This window comes from Lethenteron reissneri, chromosome 14 (assembly GCF_015708825.2).
Source record: "Lethenteron reissneri isolate LAM-NWPU_2019-01 chromosome 14, ASM1570882v1, whole genome shotgun sequence".
Taxonomy (NCBI): Eukaryota; Metazoa; Chordata; class Hyperoartia; order Petromyzontiformes; family Petromyzontidae; genus Lethenteron; species Lethenteron reissneri.
This window is the reverse complement of record NC_083792.1, coordinates 5,862,735-5,874,901: the sequence shown is the minus strand read 5'-3', so window position 1 is coordinate 5,874,901 and position 12,167 is coordinate 5,862,735. Positions and strand designations below refer to the sequence as shown.

The window sequence follows — 12,167 nt, the reverse complement described above, 5'->3', positions numbered from 1 at the left end:
CTGGTGTTAGCCGTGAGCGGGAATCGAACCCGGGTCGCCAGGTTCATAGCGCAGCGCGCTAACCGCTACACTACCGCTCCCCACACTCACACACTCACACACACTCACACACACACTCACACACACACTCACACACACACTCACACACTCACACACACACTCACACACTCACACACACTCACACACACACTCACACACACACTCACACACACACTCACACACACACTCACACACTCACACACACTCACACACACTCACTCACACACACTCACACACTCACTCACACACACACTCACACACACTCACACACACACTCACACACACACTCACACTCGCTTCCGCTCACACGTTGTGTGATTTTTCCATTTAAAGCTTTCGTGACTGCAGGGATTCATCATCTTGGTTCTTTCGGTAAAGTCACGTAGAAGGGAAGTAATAAAATAATAAAAAATAAAACATAATAAAATAAAACAAGTCTCACGACGTTTCGGCTACAACGCAAGGCTGCTTGACGTTTCGGCTACAACGCAAGTAGCCTTGTGTTGTAGCCGAAACGTCGTGAGAATTGTTTTATTTTATTATGTTTTATTTTTATTATTTTATTACTTCCCTTCTACGTGACTTTACCGAAAGAACCAAGATGATGTGTGATTGTTGTTACATACTCGGTCAACCCACGAGAAGTCACTGTGGTATAGTCTTTATTAATAAATTATAATTTAAGAAATGTACACACTTAATATTATATACACATTCTTTAATAATAATAAATTAACTTGAAAACACTTAATTTGACATCTAACATTGTATGAGCACACGTTAACGTTCAGCAGACTGGAACGTGCATTTCAGTGTTGCTATGCCCTGTGGTGAAACGTGGGTGTCGTGACATGAAGGGTTTGTAGTCTTTGGTTCTTTCGGATATCCCACCCGAGGACGATCGCTTATGTGGCGATCGAAACGTATTGATCTATTATTATGATTATTTTTCTACCCACGTGACTTGACCGAAAGAACCAAAGAGTATGGATTCCTGCAGTCACGAAAGCGTCAAATCAAGAATGAAGGGTTTGCTTTGGCCAGTCATCAGTCAGTAGCCACCGAGGGCCACAATTTATCTCGCACAAATATACAAAAAAAAACACACGGTCATTATTACAATCATTTCGCAACATTTAACACAATTATCACAGCTTGACAACATCTTGCACACGTACACATTGACAAATTTGCACTACCCTGTTAAAACAATGTTTTCATACTTGAACACACACACACACGCACGGCCACAAATACACAGTGCTTTTCTCGGCAGGTTTTCGTGAACACCCGTTGACCACAACACATCAAAGCAAGAAAGCCCCTCTCCCCAGTTGGTGTGCACCGTGTTTGTCACGCACGCTGTCATTGTTGGTGTTGCCCAATCGGCAACTTAGACACATCGTGGTCTTTTTTTTTCTCGAGCAGTCAGTGGAATGTGTCACCACCTGGTAATGCGCACACATAGGCCTCGGCAAGGTAAGGTAACAGTGTAAAAACAACGAGCCTACCTTTTACCCTACCCTTTACCCTTACCCCTTGGCATGTCGACACCTTTACCCTTACCCTTTTACCCGGTAAAATGGTACAATTACCTTACCTTGCCGAGGCCTACGCACACACACACACGTCAAACAAAGACCTGACCAGCTCGTGGTCTTGGGCGAGGGTTCAGCGGCAGTCACGTGTCTCAGCGGGAGCGCATTCGCCGCTTGTTCTCGAGATTCAAGGTTCATATCCGACGGAGTGCCCAGGTTATGACTACGGGCATATTGCGTGTAAAACACACGCCGTCTGCTGCACAGCGCGTGTTTAAGATCCCATGGCGTGATTTGAGAAAAGTAGGCCAATGTGCAGGTGTTATGGTCCAAATTAGAGAATGTACTTGTAACCGTACACGTTAGCGACATCGCCCCCTACTCCGAACCGACTGCAGACTGTGATACAGCGCCTTCGTAAAGCCTTGCGTTTTCAGACTGGTGCTAATACCAAATGTTCTAAATTATTACTCTCCGTGTGAGTGTCTGTTCTGGGTATGTCAGTCCGTCTGCCACCTCGGTGTGGCATTGCTTTACGTGCACGGGCTTGCTGTGTCTTGTGTTATATTCGGAGTTAAAGTCCCGGAACTCTTTGAACCCCTGCCTTAAAGTTGCGGGGGATTTTCTCTTTCATGATGTCCGGACCCCTCCATCACATCCGTTTACACTTCCATTGCGACAATACATTACAATCACCCGACTGTGTGTGTGTGTATTTGTACAAAGGCACACACACGCGCACGTATACGCACATATCAAGGTAACTGTGTTGCATTGTCTGCTTTCCGAAGATGAGGGTAGAGGAAACTACAATTACTTGTGCAGGACTTGGCACCAGGCTTTCCAGGAACACTGTGAGAGTCTATTGATTGAACTCTAAATCCTGCATATAAATCACGCTCTCTAGGAACACATGCCTGCGAATTGTGAACTCATATGCAGACTCCTGGAGTTATACGGAGTTAAAAAGTAACATACTTAAATTAATCAATATTACGTATAAAAATGCACTTTAATCTTTAAGCGTTGTTTTTGGTTAAAAACGCGTGGGGCTTTTACCCTCGTTTTGCTGCATTTGTTTGTGGTCAGCGGTTTTCCCGATGGAGGATTCTAAATCTTTAAAATCCAATCTAGAGCCACGACGATTAACGGCTGGCTCTGCACCAGTGCGGCACAGCGAGATTTCCCCACGCCACTTACGCTGGCACGGTACTTTGCGGATGAGTCCGCAAAGTCGACTACAGTAAAGGTGCAACCCTGCAATTTCTGCCTTATGCCAACGCAGGTGGATCGACCTTCGTTGGAGGGGGGGGGGGGGGGCGCTCAGAGATCCCCGCTCGAGGGTATTTGGCCTGCTCTTCCACGCTGATTGAATGTCTTGGAAGAGGTGGGCGTACCCACACTTTATCCCACCACACGCGCGACCTGTTGATCACCTCTCGTTAGAGGCCGACCTAAACTGAATTTCTGGTTTCAGCCGAAAACGAAACCAGACCGAAAGTAAAAAAAATACTTTAAAGTAAAAAATTAAGTTACAAAAATTAAGTAAAAAAAGTACAAAAATTACTTTCGGCCGAAGCCTATCGCATAGGATTGCCTAGCGCCGACTGACCGGTCGATAGGCAGAGTGATAGACGTAGCACTAGCGTTATATTCTAAAAATAGAGATGCGGTTGACGAATGACGACCGAAAGTCAATATCAGTTTCGGCCGAAACCGAAACCACACCGAAAGTAAAAAATTGACTTTCGGCCGAAACCGAAAGTAAACCGAAAGTTAAAAATTTACTTTCGGCCAAAGCCGAAAGTTAAAAATTGACTTTCGGCCTAAACCGAAAGTATGCCGAAAGAGGCAATTTGCCAACTTTCGGCGCCGAGACCGAAACCGAATTTCCGTCGGGCTCTACCTGCCGTGTACTGATTCATACTGCTGGATGGCCAGAGGTGGGTGGATTCTAGAAACTTGCCCATTGTGTGAACTACCACGGCGGGGAATTGACTTGCAATCCAGAGTTCGAACCGGCGCCCTCTGGATTGCAAGTGCAGTGTGCCGACTATTACACCACGACAGCATCACAGCGCGATCCGTTAGAGGGTTGTAAAACATTTCTGCGTGCTTCGTGTGCCGTAGCGTGGCGGTGACACTGTGGTTTCAGTGTAAAGTATTTTCAGGCTCTATCGACAGCTCTCAGAATGTGGAATTTTTTTAAAAAACTCCACCTTCGGTCACTTTTGTGCACAAATCTACTGGAGTGTCACATGGCCTGCATTCATCAGACCAGGGTTGGCAAATAAACTCTAAAAACATCAATACAAGAGGTGGCTGGGTGGCTCTGGGTTTAGATCACTGAGCCAGCAACACTGATTTCCTGGGCTTGAGTGTGGGATTCAGCCGCCTGTGACTAAACTCGTTTCTCTATAGCACTTTGATGGTCTTGCTAATGACTGCACAGACACCCATCGTATTAAATGTGGTTCTTCTCTTCATGTGTCAAAATCTCATCTGTAAAAACCATAAAACGTCCGCATTGCCTATCGTATATCGAATGGCGCATCAAAAAGCAGTGCCCGTAGTATTCAAAATATGCCACTTGAAGGGAACTCGAAAGTACTGGAGTTCTGTGATATCCACTTCTGTGGGCCGTTTTCCAATATGTGGTGTGGGGGGAGATATTCTGCTCAGTGAGAGCTCCGAATGGACACTTTGTCTCATGGTATGAAAATGACAGCACAATTGAGATAAAAATATTGGCGAAAAAAAATTACATGTACATCACTACACTGTGAACGTAGTTTGTCCGCTGGGTGGCAAAACGGTCACCACGGAGGTCAAAGGTCTGGAGAGGCTGGGCACGACACTGGCTTCGAGATGGCGCTAACCAGGGGATTTTTCATCTGCCACAAGACCCACCCAGCCACGGGAAATGGCCCATGCTCGTGATGCCCGTGCAATAAATATATATTGATCGTGTGGCTCATGAAGCATCGCTTTCAAATCTGTTTTCATCTTAGCCCTAAAATCAGTGATATATATAATTTATAAAGTGCTGTGTTGCGTATTTTACACGGTGTGTGTGTGTATACATATGTATTGCTTATCCCTGCAGATCAAAACCGAGATGAGAATTCAACTGTAATCTCATACATTGCCCAGGTAATTAAAATAGCCCCTCCCCAATATATCTTGCATTAATGCAATACAGTTACGGGTTTTCTCACCATTATTTATTTAAATACAGTTTTATACAAATTCGGTTCGTGTCCTCGATAAGAGAAGTATTATGTTGCTGCTGTGTTAGAGAACTGTTGTCATGTACAAAACAAAATCGAACTGGGCTCAGGAAATAACGCTCTCTCTTTCTTCTGCAGGAGGCAAAACAATATCATCTCACAAATGTGCTTTCCCGACATCGCCCCCCCTCTGCATCTGTCAAAATAAAACCTGGTACGCTTCTCGTAAAAAAACACACACACATTGAGCAGCTGTTAGGTGCCTGTAATCATGCGTCGCATACAGACTGCACTGCTGCGTAACGACTGCGTTGAACACTGTACACTTTTGAAATGCGGATACCCACGGATCAATCGGTGGCCTCGGAAACGAATCGTGAACTAAATTCTCTCTTTGCAGCCTCTCGATGAGGGGTGCCCTGCTCAGACATTCTAAAGACAAACTTCAAAACGCCAGAACTTCTCTCTGCCGGTGGCGGGGTTGATGGGTTGATGGGTTACGGTCGACGTTTCTGATCATCTCCACTCAGCCAGCAGTGGATGAGCCTACCGCGCAGGACCTCCCAGAGGCTCCTGGAAACCCCGGGCAGAATGCCACGCGGACCTCTCTTTTTCCATCAACCACACACGCGATTGTGGGGCCCTCTGTTTGCGTGAAGCCCAGGGCAAGTCTCACCCCCTTTTGCCCTTCGCTCTGGGTGGCCCTACGTCCGCGCTCGATTCGATCGCAGTCGGCTCTGAGGAACCAAACGGTGAAAGCCAAAGAGCGTGAATTCTCTCCCTCGGTGGCAAAGCTTTGGGGTTCAAGAGATGGGCTGCTCAATGGAACGCTTGCCAAGTGCGTTCTCTGTGTGGAGGTTGTATGTTCTCCCCCTGCTCTGAATGGGTTTCTTCAGGGTCCCCCGGGTCCCTTCCAAAGCTAAAAACATGCGTCACTGGTGTAGACCAAACAATGCAGGACCCTGCTATGTCTTCAGACTCGACGTGGCTTTGCTGGGTAAGTAAGTCATTATTGTATCATGACGTATTTACCCAGCCTCACCTCTGCGCGTATTGCTTATCGGTTGTCAGTGATGAAGACCCCGTGATTTACGGACGGAGATGCAAACGCGAAAACAAAGGTGGCACGCGGAGGAAGTTGTGCTTCGGTGAAACCACCGACCCAGTGCCGTGCTGCTGTCCCACTGAGATACATTCCCCATTGCCACTTAGCCAGCTCATCCGTATCGCACGGAGTTCGTCCCGTTGCGATGTTAAGCGACGGCATCGCGACAAAGCGTCGCTGCTGAGCCGTGCGTCCCGGCGAACCTTGCTTCACCACCTGCTGACTAACGCACATTACGGTGGCGCAGCTTTCAAATGTGTGGGCGTTGCACGCCAGGCCCTACACAACAGACGCAAGGGACCCAGGTGCCGGGCTACGAAAAGGGAGGTGAGTAGTGGGGGGGGGGGGGGTTCCCATCCATTCTTGCGTCAGGATCCGGTGCCAACCGCGCTAGGGCGCTGCCGCGCAGCGTGCGTCTACGAGACTCGACACCTCCGCTTATCGTTACGACGCCCCCCAGGCAGCGGCAGCGGCAACGGCGGCATAGCCGAGCTACGGCGCGCGCGGGAGAGAGCTGAGACGTCGGAGGGAGCGGGGCGTTTGCGGGCTCCGCCACCGCCGACAGCGCCGCGTGCATTCAGCAGGCGGCGATGGCCCGGCTCTTTCCGCGCGACAGCATGCCCAGCTCGGGGTGCTCGTCCCCCGCGCCGCCTTCCTCGCGTTTCTTCTCGCGCAGGCGCTGCAGCAGCCGCAGCGCCACCTCGTCCCAGTCCTCGGGCAGGTGCAGCAGGAGGAAGGCGACGCAGATCACCAGCAGCGCGGGGAGGCGCAGCGAGCCGAAGTCCACGTCCGTGCAAAGCGCGTCCGTCACTGCGGGCGCCCCCAACCCAAGAGAAGGGCGAGCGGTTAGTGAGGATGGCGTCAGGCGCTAAGCGAATGCGCCGGGGTTCGTCGTGTGGGCGGCACCCTTCGTTCGTAGGTTGGAACTTCTTTCGCAGGCCACGTAGCCGACCGTCGTAATGGGAGGTGCGGACTGCGGTATGACCATGCGCCGAGCGGCATTACCTGCATTGCCCGGGACGCTGAGCAGAATCCCAAAGGAAATGAACGTTGGGTAGGTGACCGCCACCCCAAAGTTCACCAGGATGTTGAAGGCTGAAAGAATATCGCACGTTCGTGGTTATGATTTGGTAAATCGCACCAACAGATTTTTGGGTGCAGTCTCAGTTAACCCAAAACCAATTGAGCCAGTCCACAAGGGTCTCGGAAGGATGAGTTCCGCTTAACCATTTGCTAAAAACCAGCGCTTAAACCAGTTAGACTTTTTAGATTCGCACAACAAAACAAAACACACGGTAGTTTTTCTTTTTAAGCGGTGATCATCTGTTTACAGCTCTGATAAATTTATTTTGTGGGGGAGTGGGGGGTGGGGAGAATCATCAAACGAGTTCAATGTTGACTTATCCACAAAGCGGTGCTCGTTTTACCCGCCCTGAAGGGATAATCAAACAGCTAAAAAAAACACGCAAATCTCACTGGCCTTGGCCAAACCTCCCCATTCTGAAAAAGAGCCTTGAAGACTCAGCGAGGCTCATCCGGGTGACCGGGATGAGGACTCTAAACTTTCCGATCGCTAGCGGCTCGCTCCCACACCGAGCCACCTGACGACCACGTTCAATGTGCCCTCGAGCGGAGTGACGGTGAAGATGACCGAGGGATGACCGCTAATTTCACTTGAAGAGGCCAGCGACAAAGTGTCGAACCGGTTAGAACCGGTAATCGAACACGCACCCCACCTCTCCCGTTCTGGAGCAGCAAATTGAATATGGCTTCGATCTTGATTTGAAGCTTTCGTGACTGCAGGAATCCATACTCTCTGTTTCTTTCGGTAAAGTCACGTGGGTAGAAAAAATAAGAAAAGTACACGACGTTTCGGTCGCAACACAAGCGTTCGTCACCTGATGACAGATTTCTGGGTGCAGTTTCAGTTAAACCAAAACCTGATGACGGACACTTGCTTGTGTTGCGGCCGAAACGTCGTGTTCTTTTATTATATTTTTTTCTATCTACGTGACTTTACCGAAAGAACCAGAGAGAATGGGTTCGGTTTCCGATTTCAGAAACCTTCATCGTTGACAGGGCTGAGAGCAGCTCTTCAAGTGACATCATAGCCTCTTGTCCACACTCCAGGCACTCGGCCTCTCCCACGCGCATTCGAGCACAGTCGGAATTTAAGCGACTTGGACCAGATTTTTGACGCGACTGCAAATCGATGCAGTCGGAGTCCGTCGACGAACTCGACTCGAGAACTCTGTTCAAACACCCGTGACTCAAACCCGGATTCAAACCCAGGCTCTTGGGTTTCGGCCCCCTAAGGAGAACGTCCATAAATGACGTCACGCACCTAGGAGGAGGGGGGGGTCAGACATTTGTGACGATGTGTGACGAGGGAGGGGTGGGGGTTTGAGAAATGTGACGTCGCATCAAAATGCGCAATTTTAAATAAATATAGAATTGTTATAACAACACTAATTGTTATAACAACACTAATTGTTATAACAACACTCCTACAACATCAGCGTGCAGCGCCACATTAAATACGCGCTACAATGACAATAGTTTAAAGCGAGTAGAAGCATATTTCATTTTCAAAATGGAAATATAGTTTTGTGAGGGGGGGGGGCAGAGCTTTGTGACGTAATTTGAGGCGGGGGGGGGGGTCTGACTTTTTGTGACGTCGTGTGACAAGGAGGAGGAGCGGTCAAAAATCATCCAAAATCGCGTGATATCATTTATGGACGGCCCCAAAGCCCCCCGGGGCCACCCCTTACTAGGATCGTCACGTGCAGCAGCGAACGCACCGAGCAGGAGGCACGCGATGCCGCAGATGCAGCCCCAGGGCAGCGTGGAGGCGGAGGGCCAGTACTCGACACGCGTGAAGTACAGCACCACCGGCACGGCCGACACGAAGAGGATGTTGAAGAGGCCGAGCGACGAGAGGAAATGCGCCGTCTCGCCGAAGTTTGCGCTTCCCAGAAGCATCTTGAACAAGACCTGCGGGGGCCGGTGGGGAAGTCACGGGGTCACGGGGTGAGCCGTGAGCGAGACGGAAGGGGATGCTGCCGAGGGAAGGTTTCGGATGCACGCGAGCTCTCGGCCCGGTTCTGCCCGCGTAGACGACGTGAGATTTGGCGAGGTTTGTGGGAAGCTATGAGAACAAAATGAAAGCAACCGCTGCTTGCGCGGCTTCTGGAGGTCGCACTCTGAAACTCCGAGACGTGCTTTCGGGTCGCGCCGCGCGTCGTTCGACTAGAAGCTCCCGGGCGCGTGGAGCGAAACGTCGGACATCGTGGCGAACAACAGCCACAGCGGCACGACCCGAAAACGCGTCGGAGAGCCGAACGAAAGCTTCGGGTGAAACCCGTGGCACCTGGTAGAGCGCAGAGGTGGAGGCAGAGCCCACAGCGAGAGCCACCCCCACGATGGAGTCGTGGTGGAAGCCGTCCACGTAGACCATCATCACGATGCCGGCTATGGCCAGGATGGCTGCCACTATCTGCTCCACACAGACGTGCAGACACACAGGCACACAGACACACAGACACGCAGACACACAGACACACAGACACGCAGACAGGCAGAAGCACAGGCAGGCTTGGACGCGATTCCGTGCATGTGTGTGCATATTGAATGTTTCTTTTTTTTGCCGAATGCACCAGATCTCAGGACACTCAAGCGGGTTTTGAGCCTGGTTTGCATTGGCATTGTAAATTTCCTGGGATTACCGGATGTCCTAAGGCTAGGCTGTCATGCAGGCTGGGAGATGCAATACAGCAAGTGATTGTTGAATCCGTGGTTGAATCCGTTGCTGTCACAATGGGACCACGATGCACTCCTTCAGGAGCTGCCGATGTTTTTTTCGCATAATGCACAAAGGCCGCGTGCTCTTTACACGTGGCTGTGTTGTTTGGAACCTCTGAGTGTAGCGATTAAACCACAGCATCGTCCCGCCAGATATAGATAGCCCTGATTGAAAAGTGATGCATTTTTTACACGTGCATTATTGATTTATTTGTTGCAATTACTCGAGTGAGCACATTTGCCTTCGCCGATCTCTTACCCCAGGGCCCCGATTATGCCCAGCGCTTCCTAACGCGGAGACAACTGCTTGCATAATATTCATATTCTTGGTTCTTTCGGTAAAGTCAATTAGAAGGGAAATAATAAAATTCTCACGACGTTTCGATTGCAACACAAGCAATCTGTGGTTTTCACACCGGATGATGATTGCTTGTGTTGCAATCGAAACGTCGTGAGAATTTTTTTATTATTATTATTTTATTATTTCCCTTCTACGTGACTTTACCGAAAGAACCAAGAATATGAATCCCTGCAGTCACGAAAGCTTTAAATCGAAATTTTCTCGCGTAATGTTAGTGTACCCAGGAGTTGCTAATCACGACTCGGCCCCCTCCTAACGCACAACGCTGTGAAACTCCCATCACGTGCTTCGACGAGATGCCGTAGCATGGCTCGCCAGGAGAACGCGGCACGGCAAAGCGCGGACTAATATCATCTTTGCCGCTTTCCTCCCACACGTGGAGTAGACGCTCATGAATTAATTTGTTGAAAACATCTTAACATGTAGAGGACAGCAGAGCTTCGGCAATTATGGGCACCGGCTCGCCTCCTGGCTGCTGCTTTCCAGCTCGTCTGCTGCTCCTTGGCAATTGTGCGATGCAGTTCGTACGAACGAACACACCATTCAAAACTAAGACAACAAACTAAGCACTCAAAAAACTGTTCTAAAGAAATTCGTTTCCAATCTACATTTAAAAGTGCATAGCTCCAGTGGCTTCCTAATATCGGAGGGGAAGAGCTCTCCAGACGGCCGCTAAGGAATTACTTCATCTAGGAGTGGATTGATCCTGGCTGCTGATGGTGAAGATTAACATACAGTACCAGTAGTTTCTCTCGGGATGTACTGTCCCCCACCATAGGAACATGGAATTTCTGCCGTTGGCTCAGGGCCGCCAATTAGGGCTACACAACGCTCCGAGCTCACTTCAGCGTGGAGACACTTTCTATTCTGCACTTGTATTTGCTAATATGACCGTGTAATTAGTGCAACTCTTGAAGGTTTAATTACCATCGTTAAAATGGTTCTTCTCCTGCGGCAATAGCAGCAGCCGTATCATCTGAGTTTGTCGCCAAGCGGAAACGTTCTAATGGGTCCAGGGGGGGGACAGTCGGAATGTTTCCGATGGCGAGCGAGCGAGCCGCGTCGTCGGGGCGACCGCGTGTGCCGAGTGGCCGCCCTCTCGTCCATCGCGAGCGGGCCAAGCGGGTTCCATGGGAACCCGGGATCGTCTCCGGAGGTTGGCGTTACAGCGGGAAGGTCCCGCCGCGTGCAGCGAAACGTCGGACATCGCGTGGGGGGGAAGCGGGCAGTTATCCCGTGAGGTCACGTGTCTTTCGTGGAGTTCTGGGGCCCAGCCAACGGGCGGCAGCGTGGCACGGTTGTAGCATCCGTGCCTCGCGGCAACAAGTCATTGGGGTTCAATTCCCGACTCGGCGCCTTGCCGCGTGCGGTGTGTAACGTGCTCGCCCTGGCCGACAATGGGTTTCCTCTCGGCTTCTCCAGGTTTCTCCCATTGCTGAGCACACACGCAATGTGCCTTGTGTTGGCCAAACATCCCAAATGGGATTACACACAGCAGCCGCGTGAAACCCGAATGCAAAAACTTGCCAGGACCTTCCTAAAAACGAGTCTTGAGACTCGGCGAGGCTTTCCTTTAAATACAGAGTATATCAAATATATAAAACTAGCCAAGGATGGGTCTATTGCAGTAAATCTGAAACTTGCAAGCGAAAAGCAGACCGCGACGTGATATTATTTGCATGAATGCGCGTGCCATTCGTAAGGGCGCGGTGACACAGACCTATTTAATTTAAAGGTTATACTCCCTTGTTCATCATGACGTCCTTTTTACTTCGATGTCTCAAAAGCGTTACGGAGATCGCGTGACGTGAGGGTTCTGCCTTTGTCGTGAGGGCTGTGAGTTGACGCCGAGGGGGATGGAGGCGCCTCGGCCCCATGTGGAGTGACGTCAGCCGCTAATTATTATGAATGGAGGGCGGTCCATTTGTAGGACGTCACCTCATAATGATTATTAATGAAAGACTGTTCGATGTGGAGTGACGTCACCTGCTCATGATTATTCATGAGGGGGGCTGGTCGATGTTGAGTGACGTCACGAGCGTTGCACACAGACATTCTTGGCTCATCATAGTAGGTAATAATAATGGCGGGGG

At 50.0% G+C, this 12,167-nt stretch overlaps 1 protein-coding gene across 2 annotated transcripts in view; it reads right to left on the bottom strand.

Moving 5' to 3' along the window:
* Positions 1–705: 705 nt before the first annotated feature.
* The window catches only part of SLC35F4 (solute carrier family 35 member F4), a 29,015-nt gene continuing 17,553 nt past the window's right edge, over positions 706–12,167 (bottom strand). For both annotated transcript variants that reach the window (XM_061551370.1, XM_061551371.1), the window contains exons 4-7: positions 9,283–9,408; positions 8,714–8,906; positions 6,918–7,007; positions 706–6,722 (exon numbers count right to left, since the gene is read on the bottom strand). In XM_061551370.1, coding sequence (XP_061407354.1) covers positions 6,490–6,722; positions 6,918–7,007; positions 8,714–8,906; positions 9,283–9,408 — 642 coding nt within the window. In that variant the 3' untranslated portion in view covers positions 706–6,489. The remainder of the gene's footprint in view (positions 6,723–6,917; positions 7,008–8,713; positions 8,907–9,282; positions 9,409–12,167) is intronic.